This window comes from Bombina bombina, chromosome 6 (assembly GCF_027579735.1).
Source record: "Bombina bombina isolate aBomBom1 chromosome 6, aBomBom1.pri, whole genome shotgun sequence".
NCBI classification, from domain to species: domain Eukaryota; kingdom Metazoa; phylum Chordata; class Amphibia; order Anura; family Bombinatoridae; genus Bombina; species Bombina bombina.
This window is the reverse complement of record NC_069504.1, coordinates 647,010,371-647,032,245: the sequence shown is the minus strand read 5'-3', so window position 1 is coordinate 647,032,245 and position 21,875 is coordinate 647,010,371. Positions and strand designations below refer to the sequence as shown.

At 38.7% G+C, this 21,875-nt stretch overlaps 1 protein-coding gene across 1 annotated transcript in view; it reads right to left on the bottom strand.

The window, feature by feature from the left end:
• The window catches only part of LOC128663372 (cell surface hyaluronidase-like), a 124,834-nt gene extending 103,168 nt beyond the window's left edge, over positions 1-21,666 (bottom strand). The window contains exons 1-3 of the mRNA XM_053717675.1: positions 21,317-21,666; positions 20,501-20,821; positions 14,319-14,813 (exon numbers count right to left, since the gene is read on the bottom strand). Of these exons, the coding sequence (XP_053573650.1) occupies positions 14,319-14,813; positions 20,501-20,813 (808 nt within the window). The 5' untranslated portion in view covers positions 20,814-20,821; positions 21,317-21,666. The remainder of the gene's footprint in view (positions 1-14,318; positions 14,814-20,500; positions 20,822-21,316) is intronic.
• Between the last annotated feature and the right edge of the window lie 209 nt (positions 21,667-21,875).

Below are 21,875 nucleotides of genomic sequence, written 5' to 3'. Positions count from 1 at the left end.
AACTCTACATGTGGCTTGTGGCCTGTGTTACTCTGAGACATGTTAGTATTGCACTATTCCACCTCATATCATGAATTGCATTGTGTTAAGTAGCAGTAATGTCAAGTATAATTGTAGATGTGTTTGTTACTACGCCAAATACTATGTTATATTAAAGGATGTTGTATCGCAACTACATATAATACAGGTGTGTGGGATTTTACTCACCAGCATGATGTGCTGTGGTTGCAGCCCCTGAGTCATGAGCACCTGGACTGCTGTGATACTCAGGGACCTGTGTATCATCTCCTGCCAGGTGTTATATACTCTATGTCCAGGGCTGGCCCACCACCTGTTCCTTTCTGGTGGACAGCTTCCTGCCCAATCTTTTCTTTGGCCCGCCTCTTGCAGTCATTCCATTTCTTTTTCAGGCCCTCTACAGTTCACTTCTGCAGGGCCACACTGTTAACGGCATCCTCTACTGCTAACCATGCAGTCTTTCTTCTTTTGGCACTGCTTTTGCCCTTCTCCTGTCCAAAGAGGGTACTGTAATTGTCAATGATGGCCTGGACTAGGGAACATTTTAAGCAAATGAGAAGTTGGGACATCTCAACCTCTCATGCTCCATGGCCACTTGGCTTCCTCCCTGTGATGTCCCTGGCAGTGTGGGTTCCTCCCTATCCTCTCCCCCCCCCCCTTCTGTCCCCATGTGCACCCTCTGTCCCTCTCCTGGATGTGCCTGCTCTCTGGGGCTCACAGGCATCTCACCTCTCATCATCCCTTCTGGCTCTCCCCACTCCACTTTCTCCCTGACGGGGACCCCACTGCTCCTCCTGTCCTCTCCAATACTCCTCTACCTGCCACTCCTCTCCCCTCCTCCCATCATCCCTACCTCTCCCTGCCATCCTCACACTAATCACACTACACACACTCCCACTCACTCCCAGTTCAGTCACACAATCACAATCAAACACTCAGCCTATCACACTGTAAAACAAAACAAAAATGTGTGAGGTGTTGAAAAAATAAGTGTCGTGTTTTTGTATATGTATGTATGCAAAATGTGTGCAATATGTCAGAATATGTGTAAGTGTACAAACTTACTCAATCCACCAATGCGACCTAACTATTCTGTTTGCGCCTCTCTCTCTACTCTCACTAATCCTCCACTCCTGGGCAGGGTGCTGTAGCTCAACAAACAATCCAAACACACTGAAGAAAATGGCGGCTGCGCATGGGTTTATATATGAATTTGAATTGCGTAATTACTTGTCGCATTTTTAGTTAAATTCCGGTTTTGTTTTTACACGTGTTATCCTCATTTGCATAAAACTACTCTTTATTGACACTATCCATGGACATAATACTGGCGTAAGCTACTTGCAATGACAGAAATGTGTATTTGCGCACATTTCTGAAGATCGCCAGTTTGTCCTACTTACGCCAGTCTAGCATCTAACGCGCCGTATATGTAATTCCCCGATGTGCGAGGTGAAATTACGTACGGCGCGGGTTTCAACGCTTGCGCCATAGCCTGCGCCGTATATGTAATCTCACCCTATTTGTTTGTAGAGGCAAAATAAACTACATTGTAATGTTTTCTTTTTTCATCCATAATTAAAGATTTTATGGGAATTACATTTTGAGTAAAATGCCCTTTAAGCAGAAGTATGATTATGAGCTGCTAATAGCGATTGCACATTAGTTTTGACATAGCACAGGTTGAGAAAGTTAAACAGTCAAGAAGTGTAGCGTGTCCGAGCAGCGGCTATGATAAGCCGCAAAATAAGAGGCTCTGTATAATTTTTTAAAAATCAGCTGAATATCGTCTTCCACTCTTATCATCTGCTCAAACGGATAACCTATGCCAAATGGGGAATACCTACTAAATCAGTTGATACTAAAAAACTATAGTTTTTCTTTCAAGAAACTTTGCAATCCGAATCAGCAGCAGATCTCAAGAAGCGGCGAAACAGAAAAATCAGCAACACCACCCCCCCTACATCGCTCTAAGTTTGTCTTTTGGTTAGGTGCTAAACAAAACTACTGCTTTATTATCCAGTGAAAGGGAGACAAACAGTGCAAAAAATGGAGGCTCTGGCGGTTGTGACAGCATAAGAGTGTGCGATGCAAGATGCGATCACGCAGTTCTACCGACAGATTGAAAGGGACCTTAGATCTTTATTCCTCACAGCTACCTCCTCTTCTACATGGAACACAGAGCAACTTCCTCCATTAGAAGCTGATTGCTACGGCTTGGAGCTGCTGCCAGAGCTAAAATCTAGCCACACTCGGCAATCATCTATCCAGAGTTTCACTGCGACACAGCGCCCTACGGCAGGATCCAAGGATCGTAAGAGGAAGAGAGATGGCCTGACTAGTGCTCAAGAGAAACCGAGCTCTGATATACAGAAACAAGGTAAAATCCACATCCAAGTACCTCGATGCTATCTGCCTATGAATGGATCGGAGAGTTTAGCACCTGGAGCTGTGACTTGGGACTGCAGTAGATCAGGAGGCCTCCCCGCAAACTTAGATCCAAGATCTTTCATGTTCCAAGGGTTTCCTATGTTGAGAGATATACCTTGCAGAGTAATAACTCTGGACTTAAAACACTAATATTTCAGATGGGCATCTCATCAAAAAGCATCAGATTAGGGATCGGTTAAACTTGATGTGAGGTACGGGTTTCCTTCCAACAGGTTTGATGTTTAATAGACATTCATTGGGAGCTAAGCCTATGAGAACTACCATAGCAAAGTTTTGTTGTGTTTTTTTTTCTCTCTTTTATATGGCTTAACTATACCCTCCCTTTACTCTACCGTCTACCAATACATATTTGCATAACTAAGCCGTGACTGTACCTGTTTAACTCTGAAATAGACTTTTTGCTGCCAAGACTTAATACATCCAAACAGTTATTGGGGTAATATCTGAAATGGTTTTCTAAGCGCGTTCTTTGACAGATCAATCTCGCCATATGTGTATAACCAAGCTGTGCCTATCTTGACCAGCCCCTACAATATGCTTTTATTTCCTCATATTAGTGTACCCAATAAAAAACAATAGTAAATAATTATTGGAGCTACAACTCATACAGTTATATGTGTAAAACATATGCACGGATGCCGAGCTATCTAGAGGTAGGTTTACAGAATCTTCACCCTACTGTTAAGGTTACACCAAATATTGGTCCTCCATACTGTTTTACTAAAGAATTTCATTTAATGGTCTAACCCTACTCTTTATCAAATAGAGTTTACCCATCCAGAGTTTCTATATGCAGACTTATTTATCTATAATGTGAATATTCATATCTATCTCTGTAATATGAGTTATACCTATATAAAAATGCTGCTAATCCCAGTGGCTCAATATATACAAATTGCTACTTGTGCTACACACAATAATGCTTATTCTTAAAATGTTTACTCTGAGTCAGAGCCATCCAAAAACAGGTCTGGAATGTTCCATTTTCTTAGGCCACCTTCAGAGATATATCTCCACTATAGCAGTATACACTTTATTATCTTGACTCACTAGAATGCAGTTCTCTCTATTAACAGCAAATATCTCAACTTGCTCAGCTTCCTGCCGTGCTGCCAGCTGCCGAGGTAGGGCGGTGTGCTGACTATTGTAATTGTAAAATAATAGAGGACTGAATAGTATTCTGTACTTGATCAGACTTAGCCAAGCTCTTAATTTATATTCCTAAACTGACATATCTCAATATGCTACACTAAAGATTTGCTATGTTATGGGATGGCCCTTCCTGATGTATATATAGAGTAGATACATGATTTCATCCTGATGAACACTCTGACTAGGTTATAACCAGGAATTACTTCAATATTTGTACCATGTCTAAACGCTAATAGTACCCTCATGGTCAGGGGTTCAAAGACACCTGCACACCTAGCTTGAGTTTGTGTTCCCTAACAGATGTAGGGAGGATCACATAATTATTTACATACGCCAAGTAAACGCTGATTAGCTCATAAACTTAACCTCCACATTAGATACAACCGGGAATGAATAGCAATCCCTATATTCTAAACAAACATTGCTCAGATCAGCTAGTTGTTAGTCATATATGTGCATAAATTATTTATCCTTTCTAAGTTGCACCCCTATTGCAAAATCAACACACTAAATATTGTTAACAGACTTTAGAGAGTTTCAGGTATCTTTCTTTACAACCTTCTAACCCTGCTATCTCTAACTAAATTTCAAGGTCCAAGAACAACCGTATGTAACATTAGATCTCCTCCTCCTATCCATTTAAATTGCATAGGCCCATAAGTAGCCTGTTGAAGTTTTAGAGGTACATTCATTTCCTACAAAAAATAGAAAATGAGGTTCCAATATTTATGTTCAGTGTTTTGTACAATAATACTGTATTGTCCTTCTAATTATACAAAGCTATGTACATTGTAATTCAATACCTTCTATCGGAATGTAATAGCTAAACAAATATTACTGTACCCAATGCATATATACTACTGAACTTTTATTTACTGTTATATACTTGAATAACCTCAATAAAAATCTTATTAAAAAAAAAATCAAGGAGTGTCTTATTGACCTACACTTAGGGCACTTAAGGTGCAAACTAGTCTACTCTTTAGATTGACTATTTTGGGTGGTGTATGCAATGCAAACTTAATGTACATGATCTCTTTACACAGTGTTGTCATGTGTATGCAATTTAGAATTTATTTTGCCTATAGCTGGTTCTTGGGATTCACAATCCTCACCATACTGAGCTGGTGCCAGGCCCCAGACATAGACTTGGCACAGGGACGCTGGGCAGTGTCCCCTGTGCATTATATTTCCTTCTCTTCCTTCTCTGTAACCTCCCTTATTCCATCTGAGTACACAGAAAATGTAGTTATCAGTGCTCCCCGGGCTCTTCCCAATCAGTTGGGTGGATATGGGAATCTTCCCTCTAGGTACAATGAAAGGTCCGAGTTGCAGATTAATTTCTACTTGACACTGACACAATTCTATAATGTAAAGCAGATTGTGGTTAACCTCTTAGTTGCTGCATAGGGTTTTCTAAGCACACATTCCAGTATTATCTCTACCTTCCTGTGTTTCTTTGGTGCAGTGATAAGTGTATAACTACAATAACATAATCTGTAATACTAAAGGCATAATTGCCATGTTGAGGTTTACAGATTATGTGAAGCCTGTAAGAATGTCTGGCATATGGACAGCTCTACATAAAGTTAAATATATACAATGCCTGTGCCAAATTTACAGATTATTGTATCCATGTAATGCAAAGGGAGGTAGAATCACAATGTCTGGGTGACTACAGTGTATGATTACTGAAGATGGTAATATAAACTCTGCCAGCAGCCTGGTGCACAGAAGGGTTATTGTCTCTAATTTGTTCATGTTAGAGTTGCAACAGATAACAAACAGATTAATCTGAAAAACTGTATTTGATTATGAAAATCACCTTTTCCCTTCTGTGCACATTAAATTTAGAGGTTTCGTCTAAGTTCATATAACTGCAATATACTCTTACATCTGTTTGTTATAAACTATCAGTCTTGTAAATCAAGTAATACATTTACAATTGATCTTACCATACAATTTAAAGGGACATTCTAATACAAATATGCACACTCTAATTCTCTAGTGCCTGTTATTTTTGTATTACTACACCTACAAAGGCCAAGCAGGTAAAGACTGCTGCTTTGCATATTTGTTTCCTCCATGTTAACCCTTTTTTCATGGCTAGCAAAGAAAGTAATGCAAAAAACACATTCCCTGAATGATTTAGAGTTTGTCAATGTTTGTATTAGAATACCCCTTAAACTTTTACAATGAAACTATGTTAAAGCTGTCAGGCTGTTCTTCTGACTTGTCAGGGACATATTTTGGCCTAGAGTGACAGACCCTGTAACAATTGGGATAGAGGAGGTGGGTTTGCAGTGTAGCTATTAAACAAGGTCCCTTGTCTGCCTTCCACAACATTGATTTAATTGTATTTATAAGCATCCCTTGTTGTTTATTTGGGAGTGCATGTTTCCTTCATGGGAATCCTAGCCTGAGAATTAATATGCTGCTCTCCACCTGGTACCTCAATCTCTGAGCAAAGGTAAATGACTTCACATATGGAAGAAATATTTCACATGCATTGCATGGGCTAATGAGGTTTTTTCAGCAAGGGCAGAGTATAGCCTTTTATTTTTGCAATGTTAATGTACAAACATGACTTCAATAAATACAACCAACATAAAAAATAAGGGATACTGGAAACATTGTTTTTTCTGACTAATTTTAATGCCTCATTTTTCCTCATGTGATGCCTTTGGTAAAACAAAATTTATGCTTACCTGATAAATGTATTTCTCTTGTGGTGTATCCAGTCCACGGATTCATCCATTACTTGTGGGATATTCTCCTTCCCAACAGGAAGCTGCAAGAGGACACCCACAGCAGAGCTGTCTATATAGCTCCTCCCCTAACTGCCACTCCCAGTCATTCGACCGAAGACAAGCAAGAGAAAGGAGAAACTATAGGGTGCAGTGGTGACTGTAGTTTAAAAATAAAAAACACCTGCCTTAAAATGACAGGGCGGGCCGTGGACTGGATACACCACAAGAGAAATAAATTTATCAGGTAAGCATTAATTTTGTTTTCTCTTGTAAGGTATATCCAGTCCACGGATTCATCCATTACTTGTGGGATACCAATACCAAAGCTATAGGACACGGATGAAGGGAGGGACAAGGCAGGCGCTTAAACGGAAGGCACCACTGCCTGTAAGACCTTTCTCCCAAAAATAGCCTCCGAAGAAGCAAAAGTATCAAATTTGTAGAATTTAGAAAAAGTATGAAGCGAAGACCAAGTCGCCGCCTTACAAATCTGTTCAACAGAAGCCTCATTCTTAAAAGCCCATGTGGAAGCCACCGCTCTAGTGGAATGAGCTGTAATTCTTACAGGAGGCTGCTGGCCAGCAGTCTCATAAGCTAAGCGGATTATACTTCTTAACCAAAAGGAAAGAGAAGTTGCAGAAGCCTTTTGGCCTCTCCTCTGTCCCGAGTAGATCACAAACAAAGCAGATGTTTGACGAAAATCCTTTGTAGCTTGTAAATAAAATTTTAAAGCACGAACCACATCAAGATTGTGTAATAGACGTTCCTTCTTTGAAGAAGGATTAGGACATAGTGAAGGAACAACAATCTCCTGATTGATATTTTTATTAGATACCACCTTAGAAAGAAAACCAGGTTTGGTACGTAACACTACCTTATCTGCATGGAAAATGAGATAAGGGGAATCACATTGTAAAGCAGATAACTCCGAAACTCTTTGAGCCGAGGAGATAGCTACTAAAAACAGAACTTTCCAAGATAAAAGTTTAATATCTATGGAATGCAAAGGTTCAAACGGAACCCCTTGTAGAACCTTAAGAACTAAATTTAAACTCCATGGAGGAGCAAAAGGTTTAAACACAGGCTTGATTCTAACTAAAGCCTGACAAAATGCCTGAACATCTGGAGTATCAGCCAGACGCTTGTGCAAAAGAATAGACAGAGTAGAAATCTGTCCCTTTAAGGAACTAGCTGACAATCCCTTCTCCAATCCTTCTTGGAGAAAAGATAATATCCTAGGAATCCTGACCTTACTCCATGAGTAACCTTTGGATTCACACCAATGAAGATATCTACACCATATCTTTTGATAGATTTTCCTGGTGACCTGCATTCGAGCCTGAATTAAGGTATCAATGACCGACTCAGAGAAACCACGCTTTGATAAAATCAAGCGTTCAATCTCCAAGCAGTCAGACGCAGAGAAATTAGATTTGGATGGTTGAAAGGACCCTGAAGTAGAAGGTCCTGACTCAGCGGCAGAGTCCATGGTGGAAGGGATGACATGTCCACCAGATCTGCATACCAAGTCCTGCGTGGCCACGCAGGTGCTATCAAAATCACTGAAGCTCTCTCCTGCTTGATCTTGGCAATAAGACGAGGGAGCAGAGGAAACGGTGGAAACACATAAGCCAGGTTGAAGGACCAAGGCGCTGCTAGAGCATCTATCAGCGCTGCCTTGGGATCCCTGGACCTGGATCCGTAACAAGGAAGCTTGGCATTCTGACGAGATGCCATGAGATCCAGTTCTGGTTTGCCCCAAAGTTGAATCAACTGTGCAAATACCTCCGGATGGAGTTCCCACTCCCCCGGATGAAAAGTCTGCCGACTTAGAAAATCCGCCTCCCAGTTCTCTACTTCTGGGATATGGATAGCTGATAGATGGCAAGAGTGAACCTCTGCCCATAGAATTATTTTTGAAACCTCCAACATTGCTAGGGAACTCCTTGTTCCCCCTTGATGGTTGATGTAGGCTACAGTCGTGATATTGTCCGACTGAAATCTGATGAACCTGACCGCAGCAAGCTGAGGCCAAGCCTGAAGAGCATTGAATATCGCTCTTAGTTCCAGAATGTTTATCGGAAGGAGTGCCTCCTCCTGAGTCCACGAGCCCTGAGCCTTCAGGGAGTTCCAGACTGCACCCCAGCCCAGAAGGCTGGCATCTGTCATTACTATTGTCCAATCTGGCCTGCGGAAGGTCATACCCTTGGACAGATGGACCCGAGATAACCACCAGAGAAGAGAATCCCTGGTCTCTTGATCCAGATTTAGTAGAGGGGACAAATCTGTGTAATCCCCATTCCACTGACTGAGCATGCAAAGTTGCAACGGTCTGAGATGTAGGCGGGCAAACGGCACTATGTCCATTGCCGCTACCATTAAGCCGATTACTTCCATACACTGAGCCACTGAAGGGCGAGAAGTAGAATAAAGAACACGGCAGGAATTTAGAAGTTTTGACAACCTGGCCTCTGTCAGGTAAATCTTCATTTCTACAGAATCTATCAGAGTTCCTAGGAAGGAAACTCTTGTGAGAGGGGATAGAGAACTCTTTTCTTCATTCACCTTCCACCCATGAGACCTCAGGAATGCAAGAACAATGTCCGTATGGGACCTGGCGATTTGAAAATTCGATGCCTGTATCAGAATGTCGTCTAGGTAAGGGGCTACTGCTATAACCCACGGCCTTAGGACCACTAGGAGTGACCCTAGAACCTTCGTAAAGATTCTTAGTGCCGTGGCTAACCCAAAGGGAAGAGCCACAAACTGGTAATGCCTGTCTAGGAAGGCGAACCTGAGAAACCGATGATGATCTCTGTGTATCGGAATGTGAAGATAAATATCCTTTAAGTCCACGGTAGTCATATATTGACCCTCCTGGATCATAGGTAGGATGGTTCGAATAGTCTCCATCTTGAAGGATGGGACCCTGAGAAATTTGTTTAAGATCTTGAGATCTAAGATTGGTCTGAAGGTTCCCTCTTTCTTGCGAACTACAAACAGATTTGAATAGAAGCCTTGCCCCTGTTCCTCCTTTGGAACTGGGTGGATCACTCCCATAACTAGGAGGTCTTGAACACAATGTAAGAATGCCTCTCTCTTTATCTGGTTTGCAGATAATTGTGAGAGATGAAATCTCCCTTTTGGGGAAGAAGCTTTGAAATCCAGAAGATATCCCTGGGACACAATTTCCAACGCCCAGGGATCCTGGACATCTGTTGCCCAAGCCTGGGCGAAGAGAGAAAGTCTGCCCCCTACTAGACTAGGGCTGATCCTTAATGCTGTCTTAGAGGCAGCAGCAGGTTTTTTGGCCTGCTTTCCCTTGTTCCAAGCCTGGTTAGGTCTCCAGACCGGCTTGGACTGGGCAAAATTTCCCTCTTGTTTTGTATTAGAGGAAGTTGAAGCTGCGCCACTCTTGAAGTTTCGAAAGGAATGAAAATTAGTCTGTTTGGTCCTTAATTTGTTGGACCTATCCTGAGGAAGGGCGTGACCTTTTCCTCCAGTAATATCAGAAATGATCTCCTTCAGTCCAGGCCCGAATAGGGTCTGCCCCTTGAAAGGAATGTTGAGAAGCTTAGACTTTGAAGTAACGTCAGCTGACCAGGATTTAAGCCATAGCGCCCTACGCGCCTGAATAGCAAAACCAGAATTTTTAGCCGTTAGCTTGGTTACATGAACAACGGCGTCAGAAACAAATGAATTGGCTAGCTTAAGAGCTTTAAGCTTGTCAAGGATATCATCCAACGGGGTTTCTACCTGTAGAGCCTCCTCTAGAGACTCAAACCAGAAGGCCGCAGCAGCAGTGACTGGGGCAATGCATGCAAGAGGCTGGAGAATAAATCCTTGTTGAATAAAAATTTTCTTAAGGTAACCCTCTAATTTTTTGTCCATTGGATCTAGAAAAGCACAACTGTCCTCGACAGGGATAGTTGTACGCTTCGCTAGGGTAGAGACTGCTCCCTCCACCTTAGGGACCGTCTGCCACAAGTCCCTTGTAGCGGCATCTATAGGAAACATCTTTTTAAAAACAGGAGGGGGAGAGAAAGGTACACCTGGTCTATCCCATTCCTTAGTAATAATTTCTGAAAACCTCTTAGGGATTGGAAAAACATCAGTGTAAACAGGCACTGCATAGTATTTATCCAACTTACACAATTTCTCAATGTTCAAGTTTAAATTTAAATGTAAACATATCAGAATCAGGTTGAAGTGTCTTCCCTGAATCAGAAAAATCACCCACAGATAGAAGCTCTCCTGCTTCGGCTTCTGCACATTGTGAGGGTATATCAGACATAGCTACTAAAGCGTCAGAGAGCTCTGTATTTGTTCTAGCCCCAGAGCTGTCTCGCTTTCCTTGTAACCCTGGCAGTTTGGACAATACCTCTGTAAGGGTATGATTCATAACTGCCGCCATGTCTTGTAAGGTATACGCAATGGGTGCGCTAGATGTACTTGGCGTCCCTTGAGCGGGAGTTATAGGTTCTGACACGTGGGGAGAGTTAGTCGGCATAACTTCCCCCTTGTCAATTTCCTCTGGTGATAAATCTTTTAAAGCCAGAATATGGTCTTTATAATTTATAGTAAGATCAGTGCATTTGGTACACATTCTAAGAGGGGGTTCCACAATGGCTTCTAAACATAATGAACAAGGAGTTTCCTCTATGTCAGACATGTTTAACAGACTAGTAATGAGACCAGCAAGCTTGGAAAACACTTTAATAAATGTGAAAAAGCAGAATATAAAAAAACGGTACTGTGCCTTTAAGGGAAAAAAACAATCACATAAACTGCAAAACAGTGAAAAAAAGCAGTAAACTCTACGAAATTTTTACAGTGTGTATAATAGACTAAAATAGCATTGCACCCACTTGCAAATGGATGATTAACCCCTCAGGCTCAAAAACGGATCAGAAAAACGATAAAACCGTTATAAACAGTCACAAGCAAACTGCCACAGCTCTACTGTGGCTCCTACCTGCCCTTAAAACGACTTTTGTAGGAACAAAAACCCTTTACAGAGGTCCTATGTGTCAGGGGACTCCTTCAGGGAAGCTGGATATCTCAGACTGCAAAAACTACTGCGCAATTAGAGCGCGAAAATAGGCCCCTCCCACCATGCACTCAAAGTGAAAGGGCCATAAATAACTACTCCTAGGAGTAATCTAATCAGCCATGTGGAAAACTAGGCCCCAAATAAAGATTTATCACCTTCAGTAAAAAACGTTTTGTTTTTTTATATATCATGCAAACGTTTCACATACTAAGTAATTAAAGCAATTAACATGAATATTACCCTTTACTGCAAGCATGATCCCAGTCATTTGTTAAATCACTAATCAGGTTTACCTTAAATATATCAGGCACTGTCAGCATTTTTTAGACCTTATCTCTCTAGAAAAAAAATATACTGAACATACCTCAGAGCAGGTAATTCTGCAGGCCATTCCCCCAGCTGAAGTTTTCCCATGCTCTTCAGTTATGTGTGAGAACAGCAGTGGACCTTAGTTGCAAACCGCTAAGATCATCAAAAACCTCAGGCAGAACTCTTCTTCTAATTTCTGTCTGAGGCAAAAACAGTACAATGCCGGGACCGTTTAAAAATAACAAACTTTTGATTGAAGATAAACTACACTAAGTAACCACATATCTCTTGATACTTCCTTTCTTGTCGAGAGCTGCAAGAGAATGACTGGGAGTGGCAGTTAGGGGAGGAGCTATATAGACAGCTCTGCTGTGGGTGTCCTCTTACAGCTTCCTTGACAAAGGCTCCCTGGTGAGCTGAAATGCGTAGACCATACCGGCATCCGGCTTAATTTGGAAAGGACACAGACCCGACAAGCTCCCAGGACCGCAGCGCCAGAACCTAGTTGATTGACCCAGGTACTGAGCGAAAGCGGTAGGAGCATTTTTCTCAAGGAAGTGTGCACACTTTGAAGCAATACTTGGTTTCTAAATACATGTGAAGGCATTATCGAGTGGGAAAGGAGCGTTACAGGTGAGCGGAGTAAAGAGGTCCGCCCCTAACACCGGAGCTCCGGGTAAGTGCCTACAACTGACTGTGTTACTTGAAAGACCCTCATGAGTGGGGGTGAAGACTCTCAGTTTTTAGTTTGATCTGCACCGTAAGGACTACATTGTTGATCTCAAGTTTTCCTTAATCAAAAGACTATTCATCTATATCAGAACACAGTGCCTATCTGAATCCAACAACCAGCAATTATAGTCGTTCATACAGGTTTATGTAACCAGGTTCATAATAGCCTATTGTGCAATAAATTAGCTTAATGTTTAGCTTTTTAACCATTTTAACATTTAGATGTCACTGAATTGTTATTTAAATGATTAGTGCTTCTCTAATTTTAGATATTAGTTTCATATGGTTTCATGAACATACTGCAATATATTAAATGTTATTCTAACAGAAGTGTAATAACAGTTTTACTATTTATTGCTCTAATAAATTGAATTTATTTATTTAATCAGTGGATTGCCTTACTACCACGAAAGTGTTTATTACACTTTGAGTCACATTTTTATATGTATATGGTCCTATACATTTATATTTCTCCTTTTTCTGAAGTTTATTTTGATATTTCTTAAATTTAATTATTCTCCACCAGATAGCCTCTGGCGCCATCTCCAACCCTTGTTTTGATTTCTCTTGCAGCTTCCTGTTGGGAAGGAGAATATCCCACAAGTAATGGATGAATCCGTGGACTGGATATACCTTACAAGAGAAATGTACTTAGTAAAATGGTAACTAAACTTCTTACTCTATCTACCTACCCCTAGGATAGATGTATCTATCTATCCATATAGATCATTGCATTCATTTACACCGTGGATTATAGAAGACAAGTATAAATATAGTTTTTTGCAAACTACGAATAAGCACAATAGTTCTCTCAAACCAATTCAAGCAACACAAATTGTTAAAGTTCTTGGTTATCCATACCTGTAAAGTGCTCTCATGTAGGAAATCAGATATGAGCCCCAAGAAAACCAAATGCTAATAAAATAAAATGAAGTGCTGTTTACCACATTTGAACCCCTTGGCTGTCTAAAGGGGGCTTCAACGCAAAGGCGGCTCTACTACTATGAGGCCAGCTTTGTACACCTATCACCTTACAAGTTCATAAATGAGATTACAGTACCTGGCATATAGTAAAAAAATAAACTTTCATGATTCAGATAGAGTATGCCATTTGAAACAGCTTTCCAATTTATTTATATGATCAAATGTGCTTCATTCTCTTGGTATCCTTTCTAGAAGAAGCAGCAATGCATTCTTGGGAGCTAGTTGAACACTCCGACTGACCCAATAGAAAGAGGCATAAATATTGCTGCTCCTGAGCCTTATGTATGCTCTTCAACAAAGGATTTAAAAAACCAAAAACAAAGTAAATTTGATACTTTAAGTGAAATGGAAAGTTGTTTAAGTCTGAATCATGAAAGTTTAATTTTTACTTTGTCCCTTTAACACAAGAAAGGCCACTTAAAAAAATGACAAACACTGTCTCTCTTTATTACTATAGTTTAATTTATAATGGTTACAGTAAACTACACTTGAAAAAGTGCATCACATAACCGACTTTTATAGAATCAGCCACAAATTCAGCTAAGGAAAAGTTCCTATTCTAAGAAGTGCTGATTGCCTGACCTTCATAGTGTTTAGCTAAGTCCTGCTATCTGCACTTCAGTCAGTTATGCACATATAAACTGGCAACCAGTTTTTAAAATGTAAGCAGTCACACATATAATTTTTGTCTAGGACCTCACCAATTCAGAGTTATCTCTGCTGCAGTCTATTCCAGCCCTCTCTAGTAGCCAAGGGGTTGGGGTTGACAGTGAGCAGCATGCAGGAAAGCCATGTGAGAGGAAGCATGTACAGGGGGAGAGGTAGAGACATGCCACGTGCACCATGCTGCTTTCATCCAAGTGACCTACCCATAGGTTTGATACCGGGTGTCCTCACTGGATTTCCTGCATGGAGAATTCTTTTCTTGAGCACAGAGAAAGCTTTGCTTTGTTGGGATTCATCTAAGAAACCTAATTCACCAAGAAACTTCAGGACTCTGTGAAGTAGCATAGGTTTGACATTGGCATGTAATAGCTTCAGGGGATTAATAAGGCTGTTTCTGGGCTTTAGGTCCTGGTCACATTTATGGAAAGGAAAGATGTTCCAAGCGAGGTTGGGCCCCAATGCAGACACTAAAACATGTCTAGATAGCTTTAGAAGAATATTGCATGGCCAAGTCTTCCCCTTTTTGTGTAAGGTCCTAGTATTTTCCTCTAGTAAGTCTGTGACTTCATTTAATGAATTATCCGGCAATACAGATGGAAATTCTTGGATATTCCTTCTTGAACGTTTAATCACATACGTCTCCGCCCCAGCCATGGTTCTCAAAGTTGTGTTGGCATCAAAGCTGCCATCTGAAAATACTAAAATATTGGGAACAATAAAGGATTGTATAATTGCTTTTAAATTGCTATTCAACCATAATATATTTGGGTAAAAAAAAGCTGGAAAAACTACTAATTTATAACAAACAGTTTAAGATAATAACAGAATCCTAACACTACAGCCTGCAACCATATATTTCCTCTTCACTGCTTCCTTCAATAGGTGGTAAATCTTGGCAGCACTCAATACAGAATTCTGAATTATTATATCTTCCTACTTTCAGCTCTTAGGATAACAAGGGTTGTATCATAATCCAAGATTTATTTTTTTATTATGTCTGTTAAGCATTGTATAAACTATTTATTCAGAAAAGCAATCCCTTAATAAAGGAGCTGCTCAGGTAAAAGCCTGTGAAATCGTTCTCCCTTCTAAAACTCCAATAACTATGTACTCTAATAAAAATTTGTTGTCTGTGGAGTTTTTACACTAAGATTAAAGGAGATTATATATATAAAACCACCACTCCAACTTGGTAACAGTTAAACAGACATTACACCAACAATTTCTTTAATACATATAAAAGAGCTCTATCTATACATGTTAAGATATTTTTCATGAAAAAAGTGAAGTTAAAACTGTTAAATTTGAAAGGAAGAGCATGTTTTGTGTAGAAATGCACCCTATGGACTGATTACTCACTGGCTGATAAGTAGAGCCCAACTACTTTATTGATGACTTTAAAAAAATAAAGAGAGTTTTCTCAGTACAGGAACATGTGTGTGTATATAATATATATAAATATATATATAAATAAATATAAAATATATATAAAATATATATAAATATATATATAAATAAATATAAAATATATATAAAATAAATATATATATAAAATAAATATATATATATATATAAATATATATATATATAAATATATATAAATAAATATAAAATATACGGTATATATATAAATAAATATAAAATATATATAAAATATATATAAATATAAATATAAATATATATATATATATATATATAAATAAATACATATATATATATACATATATATATATATATATATATATATATATATATATATACATATATACATAAATATATACATAAATATATACATATATATATATAAATATATACATATATATATATATAAATATATACATATATATAAATATATATATGGAAAAAGCAAGATAGCGTCAGCACTTCTTCATATAAAATTTCACTTTATTGAGGTTTCAGACAAAGATAAAAACAGCGACGTTTCGAGTCAACACAGACCCTTAGTCATGACTAAGGGTCTGTGTTGACTCGAAACGTCGCTGTTTTTATCTTTGTCTGAAACCTCAATAAAGTGAAATTTTATATGAAGAAGTGCTGACGCTATCTTGCTTTTTCCATATCTATAAATGTGGGCTGGCAGACCCCACTCAGTGATCGTGCACTGCTGTAATCTGAAAAAAGGTTGCTGAAAAAATGCTGAAAAAATAGCATTAAGAAAGGTGCTGGACTTACCTGTTAAAGTTGTATAAATATATATATATATATAAATATATATATATATATATACATATATATAAATATATACATATATATAAATATATACATATATATAAATATACATATATAAATATATATATATATATATATATATATATATATATATATATATATATATATAAATATATATATATATATATATAAATATATATATATATATAAATATATATATAAATATATATATATATATATAAATATATATATATATATAAATATATATATATATAAATATATATATAAATATATATATATATATATATATATATATATATATATATAAATACACACACAGCAATATAGCTAAAGAAGCAATGAATCAGCTGAATATGAACAAACATTTAGTTAATTTCAATATAAAATTATACAGCTTCAACTTAACATTTTCACAAGCAAATAATTTAATTGATGTTGTTATGCAAGATAATTGTGTTTAATTGCTATTTAATAAATAAAAATTGGAAGACTGAATTAACTGCTATTAATGTCTGTCTATTGTAGATGTTCTTACACTTTAAACTCAAGATAAGGGCATATCTTTCCTTCAGCTATTATAAGTCTATGATCCACACAAAAATAGGGAATTGGAAACACCCAAAATTTAAATGCACCATGAACATTTCAGTTTTGATCTTTCTACCCCTTTAAACAATAACTTTTTTTTTAATTCCACATTTACATTCATGTTTTGCCTACTGTTTTTCTCTTTTTTTTATTGCTTACAGTATATCAAAATATAGGTGGTCTTAAAGGGATATGAATTATAAAAAAATGTTCTTTTGTGATTCTATTATCAAATTTGCTTTGTTCACATGGTATTCTTTGTTGAAGCGATACCTAGGTAGGTGTCTAGCGCACTACATGGCAAAAAATACTGCTGCCAATTAGTTTTCTATGCAAATTGATAACATAACTGCTGCCATATAGGGCTATATTTATCAAGCAAGGGCAATCAGTGGCTTACATATGCACCCCTGTCCGCCCCAGCTCACCTCTGGCGGGCAGCAATCCGCTGGTGGAATTCAACATTGCGCATGAGTGTTATTTTGAGCTTGTGTGCAATCCCGCCCCCTGCCCGCGCACAGCCAATCACCCGTGGGCAGAAGCTGTCAATGTTCCCAATCGGACAAGACCGGGGAAAATTAAATTCTCCATCTAAGAAGTGGAGTCTTAGAGGGTAGGGAAGCAGCGGTCTCATGACCGCTGCTTGATAAATCCTGACTGCAGGTTCTCACAAGAGCCCATAGTGCTCCAGACATGAGCACGTTGCTGAGCTTTTTTCAACAGACACCAAGAATGCGAATACATTTTGATAACAGAAGTAAATTAGAACGTTTTTCAAAATTGCAGGCTCTATCTGAATCATGAAAGAAAAATGTATGGTTTTATATCCATTTATGGTTTTATATCCATTTAAGGTTATAACAAAATGAAACTACTCACTAATGAGTAGATTATAAGGGGTGCCAAACAATAATATAAAAAATAATGCAATACAAACAATTAAAGATCGATAAAAACAACTAAAATAAATAGTATGTTTGATAATACAAGAGTGAGTCCAATAATAAAAAAAAATCCACACTCAGGATGCTCCACTTCCAATTGTATAGGCAACAATAGTAGATATTCTAGAAGACACAAGTTAAAAAGGGATGCCACATAGTGTAATCTTATGAAGTTTAAATATGTGAAATTCAGAGAAGAAAACGACTCACACTTTATGATGGCACCATAAGTACAGGCTGTTACTCTCAGTCTCCAGCTGACTGGCACTCCGGTGAACTGCTCCCTGTATAAAGTGTACTGCAACAGGCTGTTTGCCGAAGGGAACAGCATACAGAAAACGTCCCGCTGGTAATAAAGCAGGGGGTTCTACATGAGATATACTCAAACTATGCATATAAAATGCATATTAGACCACAACTGCACAAAGAAATACTGGAGCAATAAACTTTTCTATAAAAGAATATTTTTTATTTGCAACACGTTGCTCAGTCTGAAACAGTCAGCAAACTGAGAAACACGTTACAAATAAACATTCTTTTACTGAGTTTTACAGAGTGTGAGTCCTTTTCTCCTTTGAAATTCACATATTTAAATGGACAGTCTACTCAAAAATCTTTATTGTTTAAAAAGATAGATAATCCCTTTATTATCCATTCCCCAGTTTTGCAAAGCCAACATGGTTATATTAATATCATTTTAACCTCTGTGATTACCTTGTATCTAAGCATCTTCTGACAGCCCCCTGATCACATGACTATTTAATTATTATCTATTGACTTGCATTTTAGCTGTGCAGAACCCACGGGCGTGAGCACAATGTTATCTATATGGCCCACATGAACTAGCAGTCTCTTGTTGTGAAAAGCTTATAAAAAATCTTGTGATAAGAGGCTGTCTATAGTGGCTTAGAAACAGGCAGAAATTTAGAGCTTTAAATGTTATAAAGTATATTAATGTAACAATGTTGGTTGTGCAAAGCTGGGGAATGGGCAGTAAAGGCTCTATCCCTTTAAACTTCCCGATTATGTGGTGCCCTTTTTTCCTTGTGTCCCTTTAAGGTTAGGCTATATTTTAGACCTGCTAACTATATGTTTAAAAGAACATTGATGCCAAAATTAAAAAAATTCATGATTTAGATGGAGCATAAAATTTAAATTGGGGAAAAAATCCAGTTTCCTTTGATATGAAATTGCCATTTTTCTTTTGGCATATTTTTTTTAAACTCCGTTCCTTTCAATGAGAACATATCTAGGCTCTCAGGATCATGCAGCCGGCCCATTTTTGGTTCAGCACCTGGGTAGAGCTTGCTGATTGGTGGCTAACGCTACCCAGATGCTGAACCAAAAATGGTCCGGCTATTAAGCTTACATTCTTGCTTTTCAAATAAAGATACCAAGAGAACAAAGAAAAAATGATAATAGGAGTAAATTAGAAAGTTGTTTAAAATTGCATACTCTATCTGAATCACGAAAGAAAGAAAAATTTAGTTTTATATCCCTTTAAGGCTGCATACCAGCGAGTTAAAGGGATACTATACCCAAATTGTCTCCTTCATGATTCAGATAGAGCAGCAATTTTAAGCAACTTTCAAATTTACTCGTATTATCAATTTTTCTTCTTCTCTTAGTATCTTTATTTGAAAAAGCAAGAATGTAAGCTTACGAGACGACCCATCTTTGGTTCAGCATCTGGGTAGCACTTTCTGATTGGTGTCTAAATCTAGCCACCAATCAGCAAGCGCTACCCAGGTGCTGAACCAAAAATGGGCCGTTACTAAGCCTAGATTCAAATAAAGATACCAAGAGAACAAAGAAAATTTGATAATAGGAGTAAATCAGAAAGTTGCTTTAAATTGCATTTTCTATCTGAATCATGAAAGCTTAATTTTGACTACACTATTCCTTTAAAAGGCCTATTTTAGGCTCAGCACCCTGGATAGCGCTTGCTTATTGGTGGCTACATTTAGCAAACCAATAAGCAAGCATAACCCAAGTTCTCAACCAAAAATGGACCGGCTCCTATGCATCACATTCCTACTTTTTTAATAAAGATAGCAAAAGAACAAAGAAAAATTGATAAAAGGAGTAAATTAGAAAGTTGCTTAAAACTGCATGATCTCTCTGAATCATGAAAGAAAAATGTGGGTTTAGTGTCCCTTTAAACATTTACCAATTCAGTGCTGGGAGTAGCAGTAAAATAAAACTATCCATATGTTGACTGTGGTCTAAAATTAGGAAGAACACAGCTGTTGCGGCAGTTACACAGATACACAAATTCTTTGTGTGCATGACAAAATGCAACTGAAAGATTTATGTTTCTATGATTGTAAGATCTTTTAGTAAAGCTAATATTACATAGACAAATTGTATGTTGCAAGCTGGATACCATTAATGTGTCTCACTATGACATATCCCTAGTTCTATGCATTTATTGCTGCTTTTTGGCTGAGTAAGACTTTTTTTCTATTATGATTTCTACTGTAGGTCAAGTAAATACCCCTTGGAGAGGATCACATTACACAGGCTTGAATTTTGGTATCTGATCCTTTAACTACTATTCCTTAAAGCTAAACCAAAAACAGGCTGTATGCTTTTCATCAGTCCCAGGATTACCCAGAACTCATCATCTTCTGCTTACTAACAGTTTAGATTTCCTGCTTCACAGCTCTGCAAGCACAAAAGCATAAAAAGGAGCATAAGGGCATGGACACAGATGGGTGATGGCAGATACACAGTAAGTCTTCTTCTCAGTAGATGTTCTACCAAGCAGTGAAAGGTGCCCACATCCTGCTGACTGGTCCACTGTACTCCTGTATGTGAGGATGTTCTCATATACAAGTCCCCAGCATCCTCATTCCACGCTCTGTTTGCCTGGAGCTGCAGGCAGTCCTGTGCTGTGGTGGGGGGTAGGAAATCTTGTTCTGCGCTCAATCTCATTCTGACTTTTCCCAGCATGTTTAAATCTGCAACAGATGGGAGTTATGGTAGGAGATTAAACAGTTGCTTTGAAGGGACATTTACCCTGTATACATTGATCTTAGACAGCTCAGTATGGGTTTTTATTGGCAGATACACATCATTTAAATTCAGCAGAACGATTTCAGTGATGTTTACTTTATACGAATATAATTATACTATACATGTGATAGCAGCAAACGCGTACAAATTCAGGATATAATATTTACAATAGCCTACATATAGCTAACTCAAGCCCCGCCTACCACACAAAAGTAGTCAGTTTATGCTGACAGAGGAAGCGAGAAGGAAAAGGTGGAAGGAAGGAGGTGGAAATGCTGAAGAGATCCAAAGATGATAGACACAGGGCAGGAGGAGGGGTTGCTTGCTGGGGGCGGTGAGGGAGACCTGGACACTGAGCAGTAGCCTCAACCCTCTGTCCCTGTGCACCCCCCGGACCTCAGCCAGCTCATCTCTCTCTCCGTGGCTGGTTACACACTCACCTCTAGGGCCACGTCCCGCCCCGGGGCTCAGAGGCTCAGTGCTGGAGAGGACTTGCACTGCATCGCATATAGGTTAGCACTGCAGTTCGTCTTGCTTGGAACTTTCCTACTTAGCCCCTTGCTGCCGGCAGCTCCCTCCCCTTCCCCTCGTGTCTCTTGGGTTTAAATCGATTCTCTTTTCTGACACCGGTACACTCTTTAAATAAGAGATGAGGTAGCTCTGCCCTCCCCTGTTCCATCCAGTTGCACTGTACAAAGACAGCTCAGACACCAGGTCCCATACAGCTAGGAACCTTGACAGGGATTGACAGCTCTCTGTGAGGTAACTAAGTAGGACTAACTCTTTAATCTAAAAGGAGAAGGGAAAACAGGGATGATACAATGACTACTTCACACAGGAGTGACAGTAACGGAGGGGCGTGTAGGAAGAGTTACCATGTGCTCTCATCGTAATTTAACCCCTTGGCTGCAGCAAATGTTTTACAGCACATTTTGGCAGACAACGGGTTAAGCATCCAGGAACATGCAAACTGTAAACTGTTTTGGAAATGCTTGATAT